Source organism: Heterocephalus glaber, unplaced genomic scaffold (assembly GCF_053883595.1).
Source record: "Heterocephalus glaber isolate CG9 unplaced genomic scaffold, H.glaber_assembly_v1.0 deba00001733, whole genome shotgun sequence".
Classification (NCBI taxonomy): domain Eukaryota; kingdom Metazoa; phylum Chordata; class Mammalia; order Rodentia; family Bathyergidae; genus Heterocephalus; species Heterocephalus glaber.
This window is the reverse complement of record NW_028258444.1, coordinates 2,007,855-2,035,616: the sequence shown is the minus strand read 5'-3', so window position 1 is coordinate 2,035,616 and position 27,762 is coordinate 2,007,855. Positions and strand designations below refer to the sequence as shown.

The 27,762-nt window shown below is 34.8% G+C and overlaps 1 protein-coding gene across 19 annotated transcripts in view; it reads right to left on the bottom strand.

The window, feature by feature from the left end:
- The window catches only part of Ccdc91 (coiled-coil domain containing 91), a 401,979-nt gene that overhangs the window by 89,791 nt on the left and 284,426 nt on the right, over positions 1–27,762 (bottom strand). For 18 of the 19 annotated variants that reach the window (XR_015446979.1, XR_015446977.1, XR_015446978.1 and 15 more), the window contains one exon: positions 4,634–4,747. The exons of the other annotated variant lie outside the window; for it this stretch is intronic. Coding sequence is in view for 15 of the 18 variants with exons in the window: in XM_087200271.1 (XP_087056397.1) it covers positions 4,634–4,747 (114 nt within the window). In the remaining 3 variants the exon portion in view is untranslated. The remainder of the gene's footprint in view (positions 1–4,633; positions 4,748–27,762) is intronic. 19 annotated transcript variants of the gene reach the window in all.

Sequence of the window (27,762 nt, the reverse complement as noted above, 5' to 3'; positions counted from 1 at the left end):
AATTAAAAGAATCTTCCAAAGTGAAGGTTATTCTCCTTGAGGTAATTCAGAAAACAGAGGCAATAATTCTGGCTCTAAGGAGGAAAAAGAATCTTTTATTACATTTGGATGAGATTTTATTTTTTAGGAATCCCTGCTTGGCTGTGAGTAGTTGTTGTTGCTGAATGCTATTCACACTGCCTCTCTCATAGCAGGCTCATGTGTAACAGGCTGAATTTGTGGGATGGCCTGGAAGTCCTCATTCTAATCAAGGGCCATAGGTCAATATAAACAGCAAGTTTTTCTTCCCTAGGGAACTGTCAGGGATGTATTCTTTCCCATCCTGTTTTTCTACAATCTCTTTCATACAAAATAGAGTGCATGGCATTAATAACATATCTGATATAATTCTCCACCTGGCAGTTTATATTAAAAGAGAGAATAGGACCTATAGGATTCCAATTGCCTAGTTCTATTATCTCAATGAATTTTTTTTTAATTTAAAATTTTAAAGGGCTGAGAAGAAGAAATTTTTCTAAGACTATTTTGATGATCAACAATAGGGGTTGACAACCTTTCTTCTGTAGAGACAGAGATGCTAGTTATTTTAGTTATATGGCTAAATGGTCTCTCAGCCACTTAACTGCTATTGGATCAAGAAACCAGACAGAGAACAACACCAAAATGAATGGAAAAGACTGAGTATTTCAATAAAACTTTTTAAATATACAAACAGGAAGTAGGCTGGATTTGGCCCATGAGCTATCCTTTCTATTTTTGATCTAAAATTTTTAGTGATGTAAGAGAATTTGAAACCAAAATTCAAATTTACTAACATATAGCATGTCCCAGTGCAAATCTGTCCTTTCAGGTACCTATGTGATTTTTAGACAGATTTGTGGTTTAATCTTTCAAGGATTTCCTGTTCGCTTTTTTCTTCTGAATTATATAAATATAATAAAGATGACTGAATCTGTTAAAAATAGAAAATTTCTATAAAATCTATGGAAAATTTTGATTGCCAAGCTGCAAAACATTAGCTTTTCAATTCTTACTAAATTTGTAATAGTTTTTTTGTCCTTACCTAGATTTTATGTGGAATTAAAAAAAAAAAACTATCAAGTTGAATTCTTATAACCATTGATCCCACTGGAAATGATCCATTAATTTGAATAACTGTTCTGGTTGATAATTTAAAATCTTCTCCTTATTTGGATATTTTTATTACATATTAATCTTTGGTTATGATTATAACTTGGGTTAACAGTACAAGTATTATGTAACTTTGTAATTTAGAATGCAATGAGTATAAATTATGATTCACTGAATTAGTTCTTGTAAGTAACTACTTTGCCTTTTCTAAAATGTTCTGACCAGATGGATAAGACTACATAAAGTTTAATGACATCTCTATTGTTTTGATACACAAAACTAAGGAACTGTCCTTTAAAAATAAAAGTATTTTCTCAGTATAACTCTAATTTTAATCTAGTCTTAATTTTAATTCTGAGTACAGTTTCTATGCTCAACAGGATTAGGTAGCTAATTAAAACTTACTAAAGCAATGAACACTGTGGGGTACTTCGTAAATTATGTGAAAAACTAAGCATTTTATTTTTCATTCCTTGTTTTTGAGTTTTTTTAAAAGTAAAAGACTGAAGTAAAAGATGTAGGAAAAAAAGTTTTCATTTCAAACTTTCAGTGAATTTGGTAAGGGAATGATGATGTCACAGGAAGACTTTTTAAAATAAGGTATACAGAAACAGGACCTAACTAAACATTTGACTTCTTCCTTAAAAGTTTTGAAATTTTTAAGAGAATAAACTGAAATTTAAGTCCAGCTGGAACTGCGGTATATAGGGCTTTTGAGGTGTCTAATGTTGAAAATATTAAGTTGACTTTAGTTGTTTTGTTTTTTTTTTAATTGGAAACAGGAAAGGAAAATTTTTGTTCTGGAAATGTGTTCTTTGATGCAAACAGAAATCCATCTTCCAAAAGAAGTAGAGATGGGTTGTCTTGATTTAGTTTTTTTGGAAACAGACAAGAATGTGAATTTGCTAAAATAATTTCTTTCTTCTACTTATTTTATAAGCTCTGAGATGTACTTTTCTTTGTGAAAATTATCCTAGGCTCAAGATTATCATAAAATTAACTGGAAGCACTGAAATAAATTTTTGGAAAGAAGAGGATATAGAGAAACTTATTTTTTTAAAGTTATGTAAAAAGATTTCAGTAATTGTTGCTTTTTGATATTTTTATCTACTCTTCAAAAATTGTTTTCCCGTTGAAGATAGAAATATTCAAGTATCAAAAGTGTTTCATAATATGCAGTATTAAAAAAAATTCCATAATGCTTAAAGTGGAAGAAACAGATCTTCTGTGAATTCAACAATCTTCTGTGAATTAATAACAGGAGTGAAATAAAATTTTAGAATTCATACTGTAAACTTGAGAGGACATAGATGCCAAACGCTACCCAAAATAGCATATTTTTAATTAGCAAAAATAATGCTATGAGTGGCTTCTGGGTATTATTTAATAATGTGGTAAGGATGAAATCATACCACATGTTTATATAGTACATAACACATATAGTCCTTACTATATCTCTTCTATTTATGTTAACTCTGTAAGTTTGGTATTAACTTTCTTTCACATATAAGGAAACAAGTACACAGAAGTGAAAAATTAGTTCAAATGAAACCTAATGTTGTTATGATTTTGTTGTAATTGCTGTTACTTAATGAAGATCTTTACAGGTGATAACTGGCTTGTATGACTGACACAAATGAGTATTACTCCTTTAATATGATTTGCAAGAACATGCAGATTAAATGGCAGAGCTCAACTCTTCACCAGTTAATTTACTTTATACGATCTAGATAACAAAAAAATCATTGCTTACTCTTATATGAAGTATTTCTTATGCCATTCACATAACTCCTTTTGATGGGGAAGTAATATGATGCTAAAATTTCATCCATGTTGATCAAAGAAATATTAGCCTAAATTAATCTTAAGAATGACTTTGCTTTGTTACATAATTTCTCTTGTCCAGATTTAGAACTTAAATAAGGACTGGCTGTACACTGTTAAGAAAAAATATTAAGTATATGTAAACAACCTAAATGCCCATTAGCAGATGAGTAAAGAATACATTACGTACATACAACAAAATATTCAGGGTTAAAGAGTGGTAAATTCTACACGTGACAATGTAGAGGAACCTTCAGGGCGCCATGCTAAAGGAAATAAGCCAGCACAGAATGAGGTGTACTGCACGATTCCACTTGTATGACACAACTAAGACTTAAGACTGTCAAATCCACATAATCAAAGAGTGAAATGGTGGGTACCAGGAGCCAGAGGTGGTGGAAACAGGCAATCAATAGTCCAAAGCACAAAGTTTCATCTTCAAAGCAAGATGAATAAACTCTAAAGATTTGGTCTACAGCAATAAAACAAAACAAAACAAAAACCATAAACCAAAAAAACCCCAATCTACTGTATTAGGAATTTGGGAACATGGTTTGAAAAACACTCTTAGGTAAGGTGGGCAAAGACATAACCCCATTCAAAATGCTTCTGTGGATAGTTCATTGGTCTTAAGGGGCTTTGTAGCATATTTTTTACTCTGGTGACAAATTCTCCTTTGTTGGATCTAATGGTAGAGACAGAAGGCTAGGGGCTTTTGTGTGTCATATGTATGGGACTCCAAGTTGAAAACAGGAGTAAAGTGGCATCACAAGCTTGCTTACTTCTCACGTGCTACTTACCTGCCACCTGCAGAACAGTATCTTACAATCTCTACTCCTCATTTTGACTATGTTTACATAGTATTCATCAAATTTCTTCCTACACACTATGTTTTGTGTTTGTTATGTTACATTATATAACACATGACATATTTATGTATTTACACACATATAAGGTACTTAAATATATTGTTTATACTAAGCATATAAATAAAACACTATTAAAGTGTTATACGTGTTTTATTATACAATATATGTTGTTTATCATAGATTAAACTCATTTCAAAGTGCTTGTACTCTTACATACTATTTAAGAAGACTAAAGATATGTTTATAAAACAACAAATCAAGTTTAATATATTATTTTTAGCTACTGCTCAGGCTCACATATTAATATGACAAAACTTCAATATATCCTAAATTTTGTTATGTATATTCTGAGTTATGATTTTGAAATAGAATTGTGGTAAGAGCCTTATTTTGCTAACTATAATGAAACTCATAAGAACCAGAGCGGGATTAACATAGGAACCTTAAAGGGTAAATTTCTACTAATATTATAAGGAATTAACAAATGTATAGCAAAAATGCCTCTGAAAATCTACAACTGTCTACTATTTTCATGAATGTAATGTTAAGTTGGAAATTCCTGGGAGTGTACTAAGAAATGATTCACTGTTGCTTTTTTAGGGACAGAAGAAATTTACATTTACTAATGTGAAAATCAGAATATATATATATATATATATAAAACTATATATAAGAGAAATAATCTCAGATGAAGATTCTTACATTACCTGATAAAAGGCATTTTAAACATTTTTAAAGTTCATATTATTGTATGGAAGGTACTGCCTGAGTTTCTGGAAGCACAGATTAAAACTCCAGAAGATACTTACCCTTTTCTGTTCTTTTATATACTCAATCAGCTCATCTCTTGTTCTTCTCACTGCCTCTTCCACAGCCTTCTCACTTTGCTTCTGCTCTTCTATTATTGCTGCCTTAACAGTTTCCTGTTTGTGGGAAGAGGAAGGCAGAGAGGTATGCAGCAGGGCATATTTACGTTCACTTTCCACAAAGTAAGAACCCCCCTCAATGGGCAGGAGCTCATTCTGCTCAAAGCCAATCTACAGAACTCTCTTTCCCAAACTGGGTGAAAGGGAAAAGAAATGGAATAAGCCATTTATTGCAGGGAGAGGTGACAGACTCCAATAGCTTCCTCATCAAGCTGTCATCTGATGTTCATGATTGATTCCTTCCTGTACTTTGTACTACACACAGTATTTCCAGCTTGTGTTTATTCTTCCAAGAATACCTTAATGCTGTAGCTGTTTATTCACATTTCATTTTGCCATCAAACAATAACCAAGTGTGGTCTGGTTGGTAAGATTTACTTCTACTTGGTCCTCCTGCCTGGTAAAGATGTTGAGACTTGAGAACCATGAATAAAAGGTAAAATTCCATCCAATGTGCTAGTGTTTTAAGTGAGAGACCTAGGAAGCGACCCCCCCATTTTCTGAATTGTAAATCAGGTACCTAAGTGATTCAGAATGGTTGATAAAAAGACCTAAATTTCTGGAAAAGAAATGCAGCACTTCTCAGAGTAGTAATATTTTCTGCTAAAACAGTGTGGCATGGATTGAAATGAGTATTAAAACCAAAACTCTTTCACTTCCATTATTTATTCTGGTACCATCCTTTCTCTAGTGGACAGCAAGACAATCCATTAGAAAATGTCTTTAAGGGCTGCAGTTTGGCTCAGGTGCAGGGTCCTGAGCTCGATCCCCGGTACCAAAAAAAAAACAAACCCAAAAATGTCTTTAAGTTTCTCAGAATATTTTTCATTTTTGATTTAAGACAGTCTCACTGTATAGTTCAGGCTGGCCTGGTACTTGCAGTGACCCCCGAGCTCGGCCTCTGGAGAGCTGGGATTCCAGGTGTGCCCCACCATGCCCACATCATTTTTGATTCCTGAGAACTTCTTTCTTTGTGGTATATTTGCGGTTACTCAATTTTGGACATGTATATATGTGCCAGAAAATATAACATTAATGTCTGTCTATTCTGAATATATTTACTGTAGAAATTTTGAAAATATAGAAAGATTTGAGCACAAACCACATACACATACATAGATACTTGGATATGAAGATGATATGACCTAAACTGTACATGTTATTTTTTAAATCTAGCATTTTTCACTTGATACATTTTGAATATTTTAAAGGTGTTTTATATTATTGCTATTTCTATTCAATTATAAAGTTGTATAATAATTTATTAATCTTTATTAATGAGCATCTTGGTTGTTTTAAATGAAGTAATGCAGTAATGAACATCCATATATGTACCTTTGTGACACATGCTGAATATTTAATTGGGATCAACTCAAAAAGTGAAATCATTTTGATCAAAAGAATATGAACTCTCATATAGCATTCGACATTCTATACAAATTATCTTCTCATGAGGAGCCTCTACTAATGGCTAATTTACTAGCATTCTTGATTACATTTAGTTTTATCAGCTTTAAAAACTTTGATTATTTGGGGTAGACCAGCATGTTATTCTGCATTTTTAAAAGATTATTATGTGATGTTGAACATTTTCCTCGTATACTGGCAATTTATGCTTCTTCTTGTCATTTACTTGCATTCACTCTACCCATATAGTTTTGGGATTCTCATCTTTTTTGAGTTCCCTTCCTAATATATAAAATTCAATGACAATGCTGAAAGGGTATGTTACTTGCAAAATTTACTTTTATTTTCAACCAATGAGTACACATCAGGCTTTAGTTCCCCTGATAAAATAAATCTACAAAGTTGGGTGGCAAGGCAGTACATGCCTGTAATCCCAGCACTCAGGAGGCTGAAGCAAGAGGACTACCACAAGTCTGAGCCCAGCCTGAGCTACATAGCAATTTCAAGGCCAGCCTGAACTACATAGCAAGACTTTGTCTCAGAAAACAAAACAAAATCAAAATAAACAGGGCTGGGGATTTAGCTTAGTGGCACCACACCTGCCCAGCAAGCACAAGGTCCTAAATTCAATCCCTGGTACAAAACAAACAAACAAACAAATAAACAAGAGTGATCATTATATTAAATTATATTCAACCATAGAGAAAGAAGTAGAATAAAATTTTCCTTCAGGGCAGGTATTAAATTCTGTGAAAATGAACACGGTTATTCTCTGCACTCAAAGACTGCACAATTTATTTGGGAAAACAGATACACAGACTGAAGCTTAACAAAATACAGTAAATGTCATAATGGGAGTATAGAGTACTGTGGAAGAAAGACAGAATGGGAAGATGTCAAGATTCTGGGAGAACTGTCGAATCAGAAATCACTCAAGTATATTCTTTCGAAGAGTCAACTCTTTGCTTCATTGATTTTTTGCATTGTTCTCTTAGTCTCCATTGCATTGATTTCTGCTCTGATTTTTATAATTTCCTCCCTTGTATGAGCTTTGGGTTTGTCCTGCTCTTCTTTTTCTAGAAGTTTGAGGTTCACCATCAGGTTGTTTATTTGAGCTCACTCTGTTTTCCTAATATGAGTATTAACTGCTGTGAATTTCCCTCATAAAACTGCTTTCATTGCATACCATAGATTCTGAAATAAAGGGGAAAAGAGTGAGGGAGAAGGACAAGCAAGGCACCAACTGGGGCATGTGCACTCCGTGGTGGGGTGGGGGAAGAAGTACACAAAGTATAAGGGGGAAAACTGCCAAGAGAAGAGGCTGGTGAAATTAGCAATAGTTTTTTGTGTCATGTGTCTATATGTCCCATACCTCAGTTTTCTCACTTGCAAAAGGAAAACAGTATCTGTAAGTAGAGGTGGTTATGATGATTATCTGAGTTAAATCTGTATCAGGCACATAGTAAATGCTCACTGAATTTAAATGTTGTGAAATACCTTGGACTTCCTTCTTATAGAGAACTTATATAGAACTTACAGGTATCATGCCTCGAAGAGATCTGTATCTACTCATGCATTCTGTGACTGTGAAAGATGGACTTGAGTGGATTAAAACTAGTGTCAGGGAGACCAGGTAGGAAAGTACTGTACTGCAGCAGTCCAGGAAAGAGACAGTTAATTAGTGTGAATGGGCAAACTTTAAGTCATATGAAAAAATATCTAGGCAGAAAAATTAGCAGGATATAGTGAATGATTAGAAACTGCAGAAGAGGTACAGAAAGGGAGGAATTAACTATATAAAAGCAATCAACCAATTAATCAAACAAGTAAGATATATAAGCATGATAATAACTTTTATGCTCCAATAAAACTAGACTGCAGACTTGCATCTTTCCTTTAAGTGATTTAATAAATTAAAAGATATAAACAAAAAATTTTAAAAACAACTTCCCCATGGACATCTCTTTTTTGCTTCTTTTCTATGTACATGTGAAACAACAGCCCAGATGTAACTGTCTCTTTCCAGGGCTAGACAGACTTTCTGCCTGGCTGAATACAAGATCTGTGTTCGTAGAAGGTCAGAGTGATTATTTTTCAAAGGTTAAATTCAAACTACACTACTAAGTGAGTTAAAAGATTTAAGAAACTATACAGCTAGTCACTGAAACACATTCAGGTGAATTTCAAAGCATAATTTTGGAGAAATTACAAATATCACATATATTAATAGGTGTAAATCAGTTATTTTCACAAGATAAGAAAATCTGCTACTGTTTGGTCCCAACTCAGCTGTCTGCTTCACTCCACACTGTCCTCTGAAGTCCCCATTCTTCAGGCTCAACTGCCCTTCCTCTCCTCTGGCTTAAGGTGCTGCTACACATTCTCATGATGGTAAGCTCTTCCCTGCCTGTCTTCATTGAAAGATCCCCACTCATCTTTTAGAACTCAATCTCATTTTCATTCTCTTGGAGAAGGCTTCCCTGATGCTCAAACTTAAATCATATCTCCCTATGAGCATCTCTTTATTTTTAGCACACCAATAAGTTGTACAAATTTTGCACTTCATATGTGCTGATCTAATGCTTTTTTCCAGACCATAAGATTCATGAGGAATACACCACACCTGTTTTCCTTAGTTGTGTATTCTCAGATTCTAAAAGAGCTCCCACCACACAGTAAATACTGAGTCTTTGCCGAGATGAAGTAATAGACACTATATGACTGGACTGTACATGTGATTCAAGCATAGTGAAAAAACCAATTGACTGCTGCCCCAGCCACTTACATGTTGTGGAACACATAATTCTGACTTGAAACATTTTATAACCATTAATCACCACAGTTAATTGTAAGATATAATGTGACTATGCCTGTAGGAATATTTTCAAGTTCAAGCTTTCACTTGGCATCACTGATAGAAACACTGTTCCTAATGTACTTAAAACTATGTGAATTTAAAACAACTGATTTAAATTCCAAAGGTTGAAAATGATGCGGTAAATGTGATATTACACAATGCATTTTCTTGTTGCACACATAACTTTTAAATTATTCTACATTGTTATCAATCAAAGCCAAAGTTTATTTACCGGGAAGTAATTGAAAGCCCAACTATCTACTCCATGTTTCTCAGACTCTCAACTCTAAAGATTTTAATAGACACAAGATATTATGCATTTTAAACCTATGATTGGAAAGAAAAATACCTATTTTCATAAATACACCAACAACTCCTTACAGATGCATGTAGCTATTTCCTCCTTCCTTGGTGAGTTCCATCCCTGCAGAAATAGTCACAGGATTAGGAGGATGATTTGCTCAAGGTAATGGTAAGGCTATGAGTTGAGGCCAACTTACAGGTTAGATAAGATAAGGCAGTCCTTGTATTTTCCCTGAACAAAATTATACCCACCTAATTTCTTAAAAGCTATTATTAAATGTTAATATATGTAAACATACAGAATTAAGTATAGAAAATAACATGCACACCATGTGCCCCTCAGCAGCTTCAGAACAGAATATGATCAGTAATGCTGAAGCATCTAACTCTATCCTTACAGCTTCCCATTCCTCAGAAGACAACTTACCTCTTTTATTCCTTTCATAACCTAATAATATTCTTATGCTAATGTCACTCTTTTAGGCATTATTTCTGAGTTTTAAGTATGTAAAATAAGGGACTTGCCTTATTTCTTAGAAACATTCCTAAATCTAAGACACAGACATTTTTAGTCCTTTCTTCTCTATTCTCAGTTCACATAGTTGATGGCTTGTTTCAGATCTGTAGTCAACATATTCATGGCTTAACTATCATTTATTTAGATCAAGGATCAGCAAACATGATTTGTTATATGTTTGTGTACAAACCATCCAATAACAATTGGTTTCACATTTTTAACTGATTGAGAAAAAATAAAACAGTTCATGCCATGAATTTCAATTTTTAATTTTCCATAAAAGTTTACTGGAACAAATCGCAGATTGTTTATATGTCACCTATGACTGTGTTCATACTGCAAAGACAGAGCTGAGTATCTGCTACAAGGCCACAGTTGAAATCTCACCCACGTGCACCACTGCTAATTACAGAATGTAGTTATAATCTACCTGTGTTTAAGTATCATAAAGAGTGCCACACTGTAACATTATCATTTTTTATTATATTTCAAGTCTATTATGTCAAAACAAAAAGGAGATTTTGTTGTACTATTAAGGCATGGTAGAGAGCAGGATTATTTTGCTATTGAATTAGATGACAAAAAAATGGTGTTTATTATTCAATGAGTCCATAACTGTGCTAAAGGGATACATATCAATATCAGCAGACTCAGCACTCACCATAATATTCTCATTCACTAGGAGAGTCATGGTTTAGGAAAGTTACAAAATTTAGAACAAAATATCTCAAGACAGCAGTTCTACACATACACACACATTGAGGTTGCAGCCAATTAAATTCTTCAGTGTATCTTCTCTTAGTCAAGTGAGAAAAGGCATTTACTAATGGGAGTTTTCAAAATTGTGTTTAATTAAAGCCGCCAGATAAATGTTCTTTGAGAAAATAAACTTGCTACAAGCTAATAGCCTTTTGATGAAAACAGGAGGTAGCAAAATCAACAGTCAATTAAAAAACAATGTAAATGATTTTAAAAGATTTCTCTTGTCTCTTCCTGAGCCAGGTATTACTGATATTAAATTGTTGATTATTTCAGGAATCAACACCAAGTTTGAAGTGGTTGAAGACTGAAGCTCTATGAAGAGCATGCATGGAAAACCTACAGGGAAGAATTTTTTAAAAAAATATTAAGGAAAACTAACTCAGTACAATGTGACATGGAATCTGCTAAGATAGATTTGTTTCAATTAATGATAGAAAAGATATTTGTGGAACAAAAGAAGGTTCAGTTGGACAAAAATAGAAGTTTTGAAAAAAAGTAAGTTATTTAAAACATAGTTATTCATCATCAAAGACTGTGAAGAAAGTATTTGAATATATCACCTATTATCGAATAAGTAGTGTCAACAGTAACATCCTTTATTTGTGTGGACTAAATTATCATCAGTTCTATGAATTTCTGTCAGAAAGTGAAGTTGAATATTCTGATTTATCTTCCACACAGCAATTCAACAGTTTAGCAATGGTAAAGATTTGTTGTGATTCTTTTTTAGCTCAAGGCTGACAGTGAAACATTTCTGAACAAGAACAACTACAACCCACAATTATCAAAGAATGAATAGCTTTAGAAACTAATTTTTTTTGCAGACTAAATAATGCTTAATGAGTTCAACTGAAAATTACCATATGACCCAGCAATTCCAACAATGTATATGTATCTTAAAAAATGAAATTCAGTACGTTGACAAGATATCTGCACTTGCATGTTTACTACAGAACCATTAACAGTCGCCAAGATATGGAATCATATCCATCAATGAAGGAATGGATAAAGGAAATATGATGTATAAATACCATGGAATACTATCTTGACAAAAAAAGACAAAATCTTATTATCTGTGGCAACATGGCTAAAATTAGAGGATACTCTGTTAAATGAAATAAGCCAATACGGGAAGGCAAATACTATAGACTCTCAATCACATGTGGAATCTGAAAAGCTCGTTTCATAGAGAGTAGAGAATGACTAAGAGCCACTGGGGTACAAGGACAAGGTGTGGCTTGTCCCTACCTGTCATGTCCTGGAAGTTTGGTCCTTACTGTGGCACTGCTAACATGCACAGCCCAGTGGCAGGCAGTCAGGTCACTGAGCACACCACCCTTAGAAGGAACTAATGTTCTTCTTGGAGGCTGAGCTAGTTCTCGCAAGACCAAGCCTGGCTGTTGCTTCCTGTCCTCTCACACGGGCTCCTGCCACGTGTCATTTCCCATCCAGTGGCATCATGACACAAGAAGCCTCATGAGAGAATGAAACAATTATGTCACCCGATCTTGGACTTTTAGCCCCCAAACTATGAACTAAATAAACCTTTCTTTTCTTTCCATGTTACCCAACCTCAGGTTTTTTGCTACAGCAACCAAAAGTGGGTAGAGATTTATCAACAGTAATAAACTAAGAACAAATAAGTAAGTTGTGACATTCTATGGCACAGTAGGGTGGCTCTGGTTAACAATATTCTATTAATATTCTCACCACAAAGAAATAACAAATGTATAATATGATAGATATACTAAATACCGATTGGGTTATTATATAATGTACACATGTACTGAAATATCACACCACACCCACAGTTACTATATGTCAATTAAAAATAAAAGTTAAAAAATTATAATATAAAACAGCAATTGTATGCAAAATTTATAGTGTGCTTTACATTTGAACCGCGACCAACATTGTTCAAGGTGTAAAGCTGAATTGCTTTGTAGATTTCCTGTGCAACAATACTCAAAACATACAAACTTATAAGCTCAAACTGCAGTTCCACATGCATTTTTTCAGACACAGATGCAAGTTTCTATACTTCAAAATGTTTTTACTGTACAACTGACCTTTCATCTAATCTTCAATGGGGAATAATCAATCTGCACTGCAATAATAAGCCAAATGGAAAACATCAAGAGGCCTCAACAGCATTCTAGAAATGCCTCCCATGTGATAAATATACTGAATAAAAATCATAAGCTTATTGACTGATGTACTAAGCAGTACCAACGTGAAAAGACATTTTAAGGATTTAAAATTTGGAATTTCTTCAAAGGTAAGCTTTAAGAAATGAACTTTAGTAACTAATTTTTATGACAAGTATAACTAACTTTAAGTCACAAGCAAAATATCATCCTTCCAAAGTGAATTCTACTTGATTCCTTAGTAGATTTATATTACTAAACTTTATTCTCTATTATTGCTGTATTTTGAATCCATTAATAAAAACTGCAATTTTCTTCTCATTTCTTCCATAATATTTTCAATTAAACATCTTGGTTCACAAAGCCTAAAGTTACCTATCTGGGCCTTTACAGAGATTTTACAAACCCTCATTTCGTGATTTTTCTACCAGTTGAAAACCTGGAACATGCTTCACTACGTGTTCCTTTTGATCTATTGTGATTGTTTTCATTTGCATCTCTCCAATGACCATTGATGTTGAATATTTTATCATATGTTCATTTGCCATTTCTACTTTTTTGTCTGAGAAATGTCTCTTCATTTCAGATGTCCATTTTTTGGATTGGGTCTTTAAATTTGGGAGGTCTGATTCTTTTAGGTTCTTTACAGATTGTATATAGCAGACCTTTGTGTGACGGACAGCAGGTGAAAATTTTTTCCCACATTGTGGGTTATCTCTTCACACCGCTGCTGGTTGCTCTTGCTGTGCAGAAGTTTTTAATGAGAGATACCACTTGTTGATTGTTTGTGCTAGTTCATGGGCAACTGAGGTTTTGTTCATAAAATATTTTCCTATACCAGTGTCTTCAAGAGTTCTACCTAACCTCTGTTCCAGCCAGCTTAGTGTTTTTGTTTTAATATGTAGATATTTAATGTATTTAGATTTTAGTTTAGTGGATGGTGAAAGATATAGGTCTAGTTTTAGTCTTTGGCAAATTGAAACCCAATTTTCCCAGCACCATTTATTAAAGAGGCTATCTTTCCTCCAATGAGGGTGTTTGGCTCCTTTGTCAAAGATGAGGTGGCTGAGCGTGTCTGGAGTTGTTCCTGCACCTTCTAATCTGTTCCAATGGCCCTCAGGAATATTTCTTTGCTGGTACCATGCTATTTTCATCAAAGTAGCTTTGTAGTATACTTTCAAGTTGGGGGTTGTGATACCCCCTGCCATGTTCCTGTTGCTTAGAACTGCTTTTGCTATTCTGGGTCTCTTCTTGTTCCAAATGAATTTTTGGATTGTTTTCTCAAGGTCCGTGAAGTATGCTGGTGGGATTTCAATTGGGATTGCATTGAATCTATATAGAAATTTTGGAAGTATGGCCATTTTCACTATGTTGATCCTTCCTACCCAGGATCAGGGCATGTGTTTCAATTTTCTGATATCATCTTCAATCTCTCTTTTCAGAATGCTATAGTTTTTTGGAAAAGAGGTCTCAGATTTCATTTGTTAGGTTGATATCTAGGTATTTCAGTTCTTTGGATGCTATTGTGAAAGGAATTGTTTGCCCTATTTCTCTCTCAGTGAGTCTGTTGTTCGTGTAGAGGAAAGTTATTGATTTTTGTGTGTTGACCTTGTAACCAGCTATTTTACTGAATTTGGTTAAGTCCAGAAGACTTTTGGTGGAGTTCTTGGGGTCTTCTATATAGAGTATCATGTCATCTGCAAATAATGACAATTTTTCTTCATTTCCTATCTTTATTCCTTTTATTTCTTTCTCTTGTCTAATTGCTGTGGCTAATGTTTCCAACACTATATTGAACAGGAGTGGTGATAGTGGATATCCTTGTCTTGTTCCTGATTTTAGTGTGAAGGATTTCAGTTTTTGACCATTTAGTATGATATTGGCTGTTGGTTTTTCATAGATGGGTTTTATCAGATTGTGGTAGAGACTATCTATTCCAATATTTTTTAGGGTTTTTATTATAAATGCATGTTGGATTTTGTCAAATGATTTTTCTGCATCTGTTGAGATGATTATATGGCTTTTGTCCTCGGCTCTATTGATATACTCTATTACATTTATTGATTTGCGTATTTTGAACCATCCCTGGATGCCTGGGATGAATCCCATTTCGTCAGGGTGTATGATCTTCTTGATGATTTTCTGCATTCTATTTGCCAGTACCTTATTAAGGATTTTTGCATCTATGTTCATTTGTGAGATTGGCCTATAGTTCTCTTTTTCGGTTGGGTCTTTCTCTGCTTTGGGGACCATGGTGATGCTTGCTTCCAGGAATGAATGTGGGAGTACTGCTTCCCTTTCAATTCATTGAAGAGTTTAAAAAGTAGTGACAGCAGTTCCTCTCTAAATGTCTTGTAGAATTCAGTGGTGAAGCCATCAGGACACAGGCTTTTCTTAGTTGGTAAGTTCTTAATTATGTTTCCAATTTCATGACTGATATTGGGCTGTTTAGAACTTTTAGGTCTGCTTCATTCTACTTTGGTAATTCATATGTATCTAGGAATCTGTCCATTTCTTCTGTGTTGTCCATCTTATTGGTGTATAGGTTCTCGAAGTAGGTATTAATGATCCTTTGGATTTCTGCTGGGTCCTATGTAATTTCACCCTTTTCATTCCTATGGATTGATCCTATCCTATTGATATGGATTTGGGCCTTTTCTTTCCTTTTTCTGATAAGGTTGGCTAAAGGGTTGTCAATTTCGTTTATTCTTCTGAAGAACCAACTCTTGGCTACACTGATTTCTTTGTATCGTTCTCTTAGTCTCCATTGCATTGAGTTCTGCTCTGATCTTTAAAATTTCCTCTCTTTTATGAGCTTTGGGTTTGTTGTGCTATTCTTTTCCTAGAAGCTTGAGGTTCAGCATCACGTTGTTTAATTGGGCTCGCTCTGTTTTCTTAATATGAGTATGCACTGCTATGAATTTCCCTCTTAAGACTGCTTTCATTGTGTCCCATAGATTCCGATATGTTGTATTGTCATTGCCATTTAATTGAAGGAACTGTCTGATTTCTTTAATTTCCTCTGTGACTCACTGGTTATTCAGAAGTGTGCTGTTCAATTTCCATGTATTTATGAAATTTTTGTGGTTTCTTTTGCTACTGATCTCCAATTTCATCACACTATGGTCTGATAATATACAGGGGATAACTTCAATTCCTTTGCACTTACTTAAACATGTTCTATGAGCGAGTATGTGGTCTATTTTGGAGAATGACCATGTGCAGCTGAAAAGAATGTGTTTTCTGATTTTGTGGGGTGGAACACTCTGTAAACATCTGTTAAGTTCATTTGTTCAAGAGTCTGATTGAGTTCTAGTATTTCATTGCTTATTTTTTGTGTAGTTGATCTATCTGTGACAGTGAGGAATTGAGGTCCTCCACTATTATTGTATTAGTGCATATGTGACTTTTCATGTCTATTAGTATTTGTTTTATATAGTTGGGCGTACTAGTGTTCAGTGCATAGATAATTGTGATTGTCATCTTTTCCTCTTAGATTCTTCCTTTACAAGGATGTAGTATCCTTGTCTCTCTTAATCAGTGATGGTTTGAAATCCACTTGATCTGCAAAGAGGATAGCTACTTCTGCTTTATTTCGGGTTCCTGTCACTTGGAATATTGTTTTCCACCCCTTAACTTTCAGTCTATGAGTTTCTTCTTGAATTAAGTGTTTCTTTTATGCAGCATATTGTTGGACCTTGCTTCTTGACCCATTCGGCCAGTCTATTTCTTTTGATTAGTGAATTGAGGTCATTAACATTGATGGTTATAACTGATACGTATTGACCTATCATTGTCATGACTTTTTCTGTTTGTTGGATTCTCCCCCTTTCCATTCATTTCTTGTTGTGCCTGACAGATTCATTCTGCTGTGTTTCTTAGGGTTGTGATCCTCGTTGTCTTTTCCTAGGATGTTGTGTAAAATATTTTGGAGTGCTGGTTTGGTATTTATGAAGTTCCTAAGGTGCTCTTTGTCATGAAAGTATCTTATTTCTCCATCAATTTTGAAAGATAGTTTTTTGGGGTACATCCATCTGGGTTGGAGGTTGTTTTTGTTTAGGGCTTGAAACACATTGCTCCATGCTCTTCTTACCTTTTGGGTTTGTGTTGAGAAGTCTGCTGTGATTCTGATGGGCTTTCCTTTGTATGTGATTTGTTTCTTTTCTCTAACTGCTTGTAGAACTTTGTTCTTCTGTTGGGTTTCTGGAATCCTAACTATTATATGCCTATGTGTAGATTTTTTTTGATCAGGGCTAGTTGGAGTCCTATATGCCTCACTTATCTATATGTCAAGTTCTTTTCCCCTGCTTGGGAAGTTTTCTGCCATCACTTCTGTGAACAGTTTTTGTATGTCATCTGCACTCTCTCCTGTTTCTTCATTGACTTCAATCAGTTTTATGTTATTCTTCTTTGCATTGTCTAGACGCTGCTGGATTAATTTCTCGTGGTCCCTTCCAATTTTAAAGCAATTTTTCTTTTCCTGGTCACTAACTGCAATCTTATCTTCTATGTCTGAAATTCTGTCCTCACATTGGCTCATTCTGCTGTGTAGACTTTCAATGGAGTTTTTAATGTCCTGGAAATCTGTTTGCATGTGTTGTATAGATTCCCTTTGTTCCCTATGTTGGGATTCCATCATGTTCCTGAGCTCCTCTCTAGATTTATTAATCATGTCTTGCACTATGAGCACAATCTCTGCTGTTATCTGAGAAATTATTTCTGATTTCATTTTTTCCAGATCCTCTTTTCTTGCTAATTCAGGTAGTCAAGGTGGTTGAGTAACAGAGCATTCCGTCTTGTTTCCCTTTGGGGTTGCTGTAGGTGATCCTGGAAGTCTGGTTTTGAGACTTGTTCACGTGTTTTCTCATTTCGACAGGTGTGTGGGGGGGTGCTGTAGGCCCCGGCGTGGCTCAGAAGCCTCCTCTGTGCTGGTAGCAGTGGTACGGTGGCCTGGAAGCCTTCTTTGGACTACTAATGTCCTTTTCCTATTTTAGGATCAATTTCAGGAAAAGGAAGCATTTAGATGCTATGTCTCAATAGTCAACTCCATTCCCTGGCAGGTTCTTCCTTTATCATGACATTGATACTTTTGGAGTCCTTTTCAGGAATGTTGTAGGTATTAGGATCTCACTCCTCTTTTCTTGTGATCAGATGAAAGTTATGGGCTTTAGGGAAGAATACCATGGAGATGAAGCATACCCCTCACTGTGTTGAATCAGGAAGTAAACACTATCGGCACAACACTGGGGATGTTACCCTCCATCACTTCATTAAACTGCTATGTGCTGGATTTAACTAGAGTAAAGATAGCATTTTTCTTATTTCTATATTTTTTACATATATACAACTAAGTTTTGCCAAATTTAAAGAGAAAGTGAATTAACTTCTATGCAGAGGGCACATTTTTAGAAATACAGGAATATTTTAAAGTTTCATATTATAGTTCTTTTTCTATCTATAGAACTATATAGTATTTCTAAGTCTTTTGTATCCCCTGGGTGCTTATATTCTTAGGTAATATTTTACTTCATGTAAATTTTTCAAATGATTAGTATTTATGTTATTAATATGGTTTATATGGTTTTAAAATGTATATAGCATCTATGTTAAATGTTCATTCTACTTGATGTGGTTCACTATCACTCTCTTTTTTTCATCTTTAATTTTGTCAAAGATTTGTGGGCTTTCTTTTAAAAAAATGACAGCATAGATTTTTAAAACTTTCCAATCTATTTTTTTTCCTTAAATTCTTTTATTGGTACATTTTAGGTATACAATACATTTACATTTATCATTGGGTGCTTGAACCTGTACATGATGTATCTTGCCTCTTATTTTTTCCCCATTACCTGTGTGCCCTTCACCCCCTCCACCCTTCCCTATTTACACAGACTTTGTTTCCATTTTTTTGTTTTCTCATAATTTTTCCTTTCCCTTCTTTCCTTTAACCTTCCCCTCCCACTTTCCCTACCCCTTTGGAGCTTTTCTTCCTATTTCAAAAAGATTAAAGACTGCAGGCCCCTGAAAGAAAATATTGTTTGGGAAATGTGACATAACTTTTTTTCTTTTTTTTTTTCCTCCTGTCATTTAACCAATTTTTTCCCTTTGCTCCTCTATGGGTATGTTTTTGATTTTCACTTTTTTTCCTTTGGGTGAAGTTTAGATTTCTACTATCCATTTCTTGTTCCATATATATATTTTTTTCTAGTTTAATCTCTACTTCCTATTATTTATCCTTTTCCTAGTTGTTTTTTTCTGTTACTGATATCAGTGAGTATCATTCATTTCCATTTATTCCTTAATAGGACCTTTTACATGAATCTTATCACCTCCTGCACATTTACTACTGCTTAAGTTTTCATAATCTAGCTCTTTTTTCATTTTTTTAATGCTTCCCTATCCATAGCATTTACCCTTCTGAATCAGTAGGTACTTAACTGTATTTTATTACTGCTGAATACTGCTCCATTGTAAAACAGGATAAAATGGCTCTAGTGAGTAGATATATACTGTATATAATTATCTGATTTATCTCAGGGATTGTTCTGTAAGTATATATCTTGTTCCTATGGAAAAGCTGGCAAAGTGTTGGTAATTATAGTTGTCATCTAATTGTGGAAAAAAAAACCTTTCCAATCTATGTAATGAATTTCTGTCATAACCTTTATTATTTTCCCTTTTACTTTCCTTGGATTATTTTTCTGTTCTTTCCTTTCTAACTTCCTGAATAAGTTAGAAGTCATAGTCTTATTTCCTAGCCTCTTCCTTCTCACATTTTTGAAGTTAATGACTATTTTAATAAACACTGCACTATATTTCATACTTAGTTTTAAAAAATAACAGCTGGCTGTGGTGGTGAATGCCCATAATCCCAGTACTCTGGAAGGCTGAGACAGGAAGACTCCAAGTTCAAGCCTAGTATGGACAACTTAATAAATCAAATATACTCATTTCAAAATTTAAAAAGAGGAAGGGGACAGCTAGAGAAGAGAAGCTAGGGATATAGCTGAGTCCAAGTCCCAGTACTACTGAGTAAAATCTATACAATAGTGACATGCACAAAGCTTAACTGCACAGCTCAAAAAGTTTTTACACACACATACACACACATTTATCCACTATCTAGAAAAAAAAATTTATAAACACCAAGAAGCTCTGCCATGATTCTCCTCCCATTCACATTAACCATTATTCTTATTTCTATCTACATAAATAATTTTTGTACATTCTTATTGGTCATAACATTCTAAAACATGTACACATCAATCAGAGTATGCATGCTTTTGTGGTTGTCTTTATTCAATATACTTGTATTTTTATTCTTTTTTTTTTAGTTTTTTGAGACAGGGTCTCACAGTGTGGTCCATGCTGGCTTTGAACTCATGGTCATCCTACCTCAGACTCTTTAGCCCTGGGATTACAGCTGTGCAACACCATGTCTGAGGATATACTATTTTTGAGATTCATTTGTACTGCAGAGCATATAAAAAGGCTGTCTTTTTTATTTTGGTGTACTAATTTGTTGAATAACAATATCAACTTTAAAAAAAATTTTTTTGTTGCAGTACTGGGTATCAAACCCAGGGCCTTACACATTCTAGGCAAGGGTTCACCATTAAGCTACATCCTAGCTCTACCTATTTATTTATACATTCTTGCTATTCATGAATATTTCCAATGTCTTCCTTTGAGACTACTATGAATAGAACACCTTTTAATATTCCTTTATGCATGTTTCAATGGACATAAACCCTAATGTCTATAAAATGAACATATAATAGCAAAAATGATGGCTAATAGGGTCTACATGTGGTAAGCTCTAGTAGATACTACTGAACTTTTAAAATGTGTTTGACAAATTTACACATATACCAAGAATGTATGTGAGTTCCAGATGCTCTACACTATTATGAATATTAGGTCTTGTCAGTATTTTTAATCATACAAATAAATAGCCAGGGTAGAGGTATACTGCTATCTCACTTTGGTTTTAATTTACTTTTCCTGGCTGAATAATATTATTAGGCAGATTTTCACAAGAGTGAGTATCAGCAAGTTTTACAGGCTTTTTTATAAAATGCTCTTATCCTTTGGCTTTCCTTATTCCAAAGAGTATGGCCTTTCGAGGCTTGCAAATGAAAGCCTACCAAAGCCCTTCTACCTTGGCAGGACTCACTCTCCAATCTCCTCTACTTCCCTAGTCCAAGGGTCTGTTCAGATCTTTATCTCTAGTTTCTCTATCCTCTGTCCTCTTCCCTCTTTCCCCTCCTCCATCCTCATCCTCTCTTTCTTTCTCTCTCTCTCTCCCTATCCTAAGAGTCTTGCCTTCTAAATGTGTACCTTTGGATTTGGCCAATGACTTCAGAAAAATCTAAATGCTGAATTTTGTTCTGAGACTTTGTTCTAAATATTCAGCCCTTGACAGGCATGAATTCTGCTTTCTGCCTGATCGGCCTGATAGAACAGATGCTTTGCCCCTCAGTTTTAGTTGTACATCTGCCAGATAGAAAATGTCTACAGAAAAAGCCTGAATGTGAAGTTTATCATGAATGGTTCCTTTTTACTGGAGCACTGTGCCTACCCTCTCCCAGTCCCATTTGCATTTATTGCTCTAAAATCCCTCCAGGAAGCTATTTTACACTACTTTTATATTTGTGTTTTGGTGAAACAGTCCACACAAGCTATATTTGGATAGCTAGAATAAAAAGTTCCATGAATTACATTTTAAAATTGAGTTATTAACTAATTTCTAGAAAGTATCTTGGGCTCATTTTATAATTTATCTGATTTTTCATATTCTCTATTTTATTCTTTACTCATATGTCACAAATTGAAGACATTTCTTTGCCTTTTAAATTAGTTCTGAAACAGTATTTAATCATTAAATGCTGCATAAATCCAATAAACTTGTGCCTTTTATCATTCAGCATTAATTTTCCTCTCAAGGTATTTTAATGTGTGTGGAAGTGATGATGTCATTGCATAATGGATTAGGCGAAAATCACTGGTAGTGTGGCAAAATAACTGAGTCTGAAATTTGTGAGGCACACATAGTAGTAAACATACCTGCTGAATATAACTTTTCTCAACTACAGCTAGGTTAGATAAATATAAAAAATATAAACCTGATACTATAGAAGGAAATTAAAAATACTTACTTTGCTTCTTGATAATACAAATCTTCCATATATAATTTGACTAGAATGATTACTTGAAAATCAAGTTATAAGCAATTAGTGATATAACTAAGGGACTGTGAAGCACTTAAACCGATTTTGTAAAGTACTTTGCTTCATTCACTTTTATTCAGATTATAGACACATTAAGAATGATAATTTTTGGTTATTTTCCATGACACAGAGATCCTGATTATATTTATCAGAGTGGAACTTTGTCAGACATGTCTGATCTTACCTCCTATCACCAGTCACCAGGGAAGGTCTTCTTCCTGTAAAACCGTGCATTTGCCCCTGCCTCACCATGTAAACTGCCACTACCTGGGCAAGGCCTCCCTCTTCTTGCATGTCAAGTGTGCTTCTGTCTTAATTCTTGGCTTTCTCAGGCAGCAGCTCAACATGAGTAGGGCTGTCCAGTTAATCTTGCTTAAAGCTCTTAAGAGAAATAAATAGGACACACATGTGTAAATATCGAATAGTTTCTCTAATGTGAGAAACCGATAGTGTAAACAAGAGTTAAAATGATTAAAATGAATAACTAACAATTTGAAATAGGAAAAAAGGTCCAAAGACGAAGGAGTGAAGGGAGGGGAAGGGAAAAGGAAAAGAGGGAAAGGAAAAACTATGAGAAAAGAAAAAAAAAAAAGGAAATGAAATCTATGTAAATAGGGAAGGATGGAGGGGGTGAAGAATGTAAAGGTAATGACAAAAATAAGAACCAAGATACATCATGTACAGGTACAAGCACCCAATGATAAATGTAAAAGAATTGTATACCTAAAATGTACCAATAAAATGTACCAATAAAATTAATTTAAAAACAACAACAACAACAAAAAACAAAAACAACAACAACAAAAAAAATCTTGCTTAAAGTCCCCAGCTCTTGTCAGTGCTGTGCCAGCAAAACCTTCAGTGGCTTCTATTTCACATAATGTCCAATGTGAATTTGCCTATTTGACTTTGTGGTTCTTATAATCTGCTCAAGCATGTCAATTCCACTTCGAGTTGTATTACTTATCCTCCCCCACAATTTTCACTTTCTGTCATGTTGATCTCTACCAACCACTATGCCTATTTCTTTTTCTGTCGTTTCAAATGTTTCCACAAGTTCTGCTTTGTCATATGCCACTTTGTCTCACAGAGGGGCTTATGAATTGGACATAGTCCTACAGTTCCAGGTAAGCACTGTGAAGACAATGACAAAGCCTTTCTTGCGCTTGTAGCCTCAGTGGAGCAACCATTCTGTCATGAGTAAAACTCATCTTTCAGTTCTTTGTCCATGTCATTCTCTCCAGCTAGGAATGATCCCCTTTATTCCTCCCCTTGGTTATCAAGCCTTCTCCTCCTGCATGATTCTTCAGTTTATGCTGTAGATCACTATGGTCAGGCCTAACTCACCTCCTCCCATGGATGAGGCAGGGCCCCAAGGAGGAGAACAAGTGACAAGAGGGTATAGTGGAGCAAGGCCTGGCAGAGAAGAGGACTGTCTTCCTCCTCACCCATTCGCCAGAGAAACGTCAAACATGATGTCCTACAGACCTTGGCTCTGGTTATAGACCAGCCCCTTTTACCTCCCCCTACACTTACCACTATAAATAAACATGTGGCCATTAGCTTATTGGTCTTTACCTCCCATCAGAAGTTAAGAGCTCCACCTGGCTCCACCTATATCTTATTAAATCTCTTTGTCTGTCTTTTTTAAACTCTCACCATCATTTTTCACTCCATGAACCCTTCAGCCACGCAGGCCATGGCAAGTTTAAGCATCCCAGTTTCCTGAAGTGCTCCAGATCTTGCATCTTTCCTCATAGAATGGGTTGATCTAGGACTCCTTATATGTGCTCATGGAACAACCTGTATTTTATCATCCTCTGTAACTTAGAATTGGCTACCTGTTTAACTTTTCTATTTTACCAACTCAGTATCCTTTTGAAACCAGGTTTTATATTATGAATTACATATTTGATTAGAAAATACAGTGTATGATACAAAGTGCACATGTATAATTCATTTTCTTGATGCCTACAGTTTGGATCTTAAGATCCCCCAAAGGCTAGACCCATACCTATCAACATGCACTAAACTAAGATCAAAGTGGATTAAAGATATAAATATTAAGACAGAAACACTAAACTTGCTGGAAGATAAGTTAGGTAGAACTCTTGAAGACACTGGCATAGGAAAAGACTTCATAAACAAAACCTCAGCAGCACAGGAACTAGCAGAAAGAATCAACAACTGGAATATCATCTTATTAAAAAGCTTCTGCACTGAAAAAGAAACCACCAACAGAGGTAACAGACAACCTACAATGTGGGAAAAATTTTTGAGCAGCTGTACCTCAGACAAAGGACTAATATCTAGAATATATAAAGAACTGAAAAATATCAGAACCCCCAAATTCAAAGACCCAATTCAAAAATGGGCATCTGAAATGAACAGACATTTCTCAGACAAAGAAGTAAAAGCAGCAAACAAATATATGAAAAAATGTTCAACATCACTCGTTGTTCGAGAGATGCAGATGAAAACAACACTGAGATTCCACCTCACCCCACAAAGAATGGCTGCTATCAAGAAATCAACAAATAACAAATGCTGGCAGGGTTTCGGGGAGAAAGGAACCCTTCTCCATTGTTTGTGGGAGTGCAGACTGGTGCAGCCACTGTGGAAGTCAGTATGGAGATACCTCAAAGAACTAGGACTAGAGGTCCCATTTGAGCCAGCTATTCCCCTGCTGGGTATCTTCCCAAAAGAATTAAAAGAATCATACCACAGTGATATATGTGCACCCATGTTCATAGCAGCACAGTTTGTAATAGCTAAAGCTTGGAAGCAGACCAAGTGCCCATCAACTGGAAATTGGATAAAGAAAATGTGGTTTTTTTATAAAATGGAGTACTACTCAGCCATAAAGAATGAAAAACTAGAGTCATTTATAGCTAAATGGATGCATATCAAGGCCATACTCTCAAGTGAAATAAATAGGACACATGTGTAAATACTGAATAGTTTCTCTAGTGTGAGAAACTGATAGTGTAAACAAGGGTTAAAATGATTGAAATGAATAACTGATAATTTGAAATAGGAAAAAAGGTCCAAAGACGAAGGAGTGAAAGGAGGGGAAGGGGAAAGGAAAAGAGGGAAAGGAAAGGCCATGAGAAAAGAAAAAAAATGGAAATGAAATCTATGTAAATAGGGAAGGGCGGAGGGGGTGAAGGGCACACAGGTAATGGGGAAAAAAATAAGAACCAAGATACATCATGTACAGGTACAAACACCCAATGATAAATGTAAACAAACTGTATACCTAAAATGTACCAATAAAAGAACAACAACAACAAAACAACAAAAGATCCCCCAAAGGTACAGGTGGTAAAGGTTTGGTCCCCAGCAAGACGACTAGGGTGGGAAGTGGCAGACCTTTAAAAAGTGGGACCTATTGGGAAATTCTCAGATAATTAGGGTGAGCTCCTGGAGGGAACAACCTGGCTCTTTTCCTTTCCTTCCACTTCCTAGCCAGGAGAAAGGTAGTTTTCCTCTGCACCCTACTCCTGCCATCATGTGCTGCCCTCACCATCAGAAGCCTAAATAGCTACATGTCTGCTGGATCATGGGCTGAAACTTCCAAATCTGGGAACCAAATCTCTTCATAAACTGATCATTTCAGACATTAGTTATAGTAAAGGAAAGCTGACTAACACAGCAAATGTAGGAATTTGTCTCAGCAATTCAAAGAAAATCTACATGCAGATAGCGACCCTATTGTCTCTCTCTTGTGTTTCCCAGAGTATTTTCACAATGAGTACACACTGGGTTACAGGTTGCCAAGCCTCATCAGCTCATGGCTCCCTTGATATTTCAGTTTTTTGGCCTACTAGGTCAAAAGAAATATACATTGCTCCATTTTTTAAATTAGTTGGGTTATAAGTCAAAATCAATTTAAAATATGAAAAACTGAAAGAAAATATCTGTACTTCATCCTCAACTATAGTTAAAAGGACTTATTATTGGGCTTTACAGAACTTCAGTCTTGGGGTAACTGAATCATAACAGTGTCATGTCTTATTCCACATAGAATTTTGTATGGTTCTTACTTTTTATCTCAACTCCTCTCCCCAACTAACTTCATAAGGACATAAACAAATAGAAAGGAATATAATACAAATGGATATTGGCAAGATGGTAGTTTACTTGGTTTCTGCAGTTCTCATGGATTGCTGTGTTGTTCTTTAACAATTAATATACCACATACCATTCCTCCGAGTTCACTGCAGCATACCATGGTATTTTAATGCACAGTTGGAAATTACATTATGTAATTAGCAATAATTATCCATTATGTGCTTGTTATGTACTTCACAATGCTTACTACAAAAGACCATAATACAATAATAATAATGATAATGGTAATGATAAAAGTATCAATACAGTTGTAAAGCAAGACATATGCTAATTAAGTTTAATGAGTTTATAATGGATTATAAATGGTTTTGTGGAACTCAAAGTTAGACTTAAGAGAGGTATATAATGGAGCAAGGTCAAGCAAAATGTAAAAACTATTTTAAAAATATAAAATAATGCTGCATATTTTGAGCTTTAAAGTTAAAATAATCATATAAATTTTCATTTAGTTCTCAGAACTATTTTGAGAAGCATGTATAACCTTGAGGTTTAGAGCAGTAAAGCTACTTAACCAATTAACTAATTGCCACATTTTAAAAAGAGCAATACAAATATTTTAAATGCATTTAAAAATATTTGACAGGGGTCAGGGAGTTAGGTCGGTGGTTTCGCTGCTTGTTGAGCAAGCGCAAGGACCCGAGTTTGATCCCTGGTACCAAAAAAAAAAAAAAAATATATATATATATATATATATATATATATATATATATATATATATTTGACAGTAATTATTTCTGAGAAAGTTATCTACCATTAATTTATAAAATGATAGGTTTTTTAGAATGTTAGCAATTGAGAAAAAAATCTGTGGAGTATGAAGTTGCCAACTATTTGTAATTACACAAGAAAAGAAACAAAGATTCTTGGTGTTACAAAGGACAGTACAGGTTAAATTTATAAAGTAAATACTTTTCTTCAGCTGAAAGTAAACTATCCTTGACTCTCCCAGATTATTTTCCAGGTATTTCATTAAATAACAATTATAAGAATCATTTCAGTTTGGCATTCAACATGGAATATAATGAATGTGTTTTGAAAAGGACATTCAAGGACTGTATTTGGTGGCCCTACTCTTGGTAAAATGTAATTAGAAACTAACTGCATTCTAAAGAGCCAACTTGTGTTATTGGAGATTTAGTCTACTTTATTTAAAGATTATGCCTCCTTAGAACAGTGCTGATCTTGGACCATCTTATAATCTGTTGCAGTTGAAGATGCAGCTACTGTGTGTAAAGTACTTGTAATCTAGTGGAGAAAACATAAAAATAGGTCTTTTATGATAATACATTTGGGTAGTAGAACACTTGATTTAATCTACAGGAAGAAAGGGAAGTTTTCTAGAAGAAAAAAGCCAAAAGCTAATTATGAAGTAAGAGTGGGTCGGCCAGTCAGGAAAGCAAATGGGACAGTCACTTTAAGGTAGAGCATGAATAAAGGACAAAGACCATAAACAGCAGTGAGTGGAAATGAGCAGGTTGGTATTAAAACCATTTAGTGTGAAGCAGGGTGGCTGAAGGTGAGGTAGAAAGGTATGGAGCCATTCTCCAAAAATTTCTGTTTAGTACTAAATAGCCTGAATTTTACCCTCTCAGGGCAGGAAGGCACTGAAAAATTTAGAAATGGAAAAATGGTATTAATTTTTATTCCAAATAGAA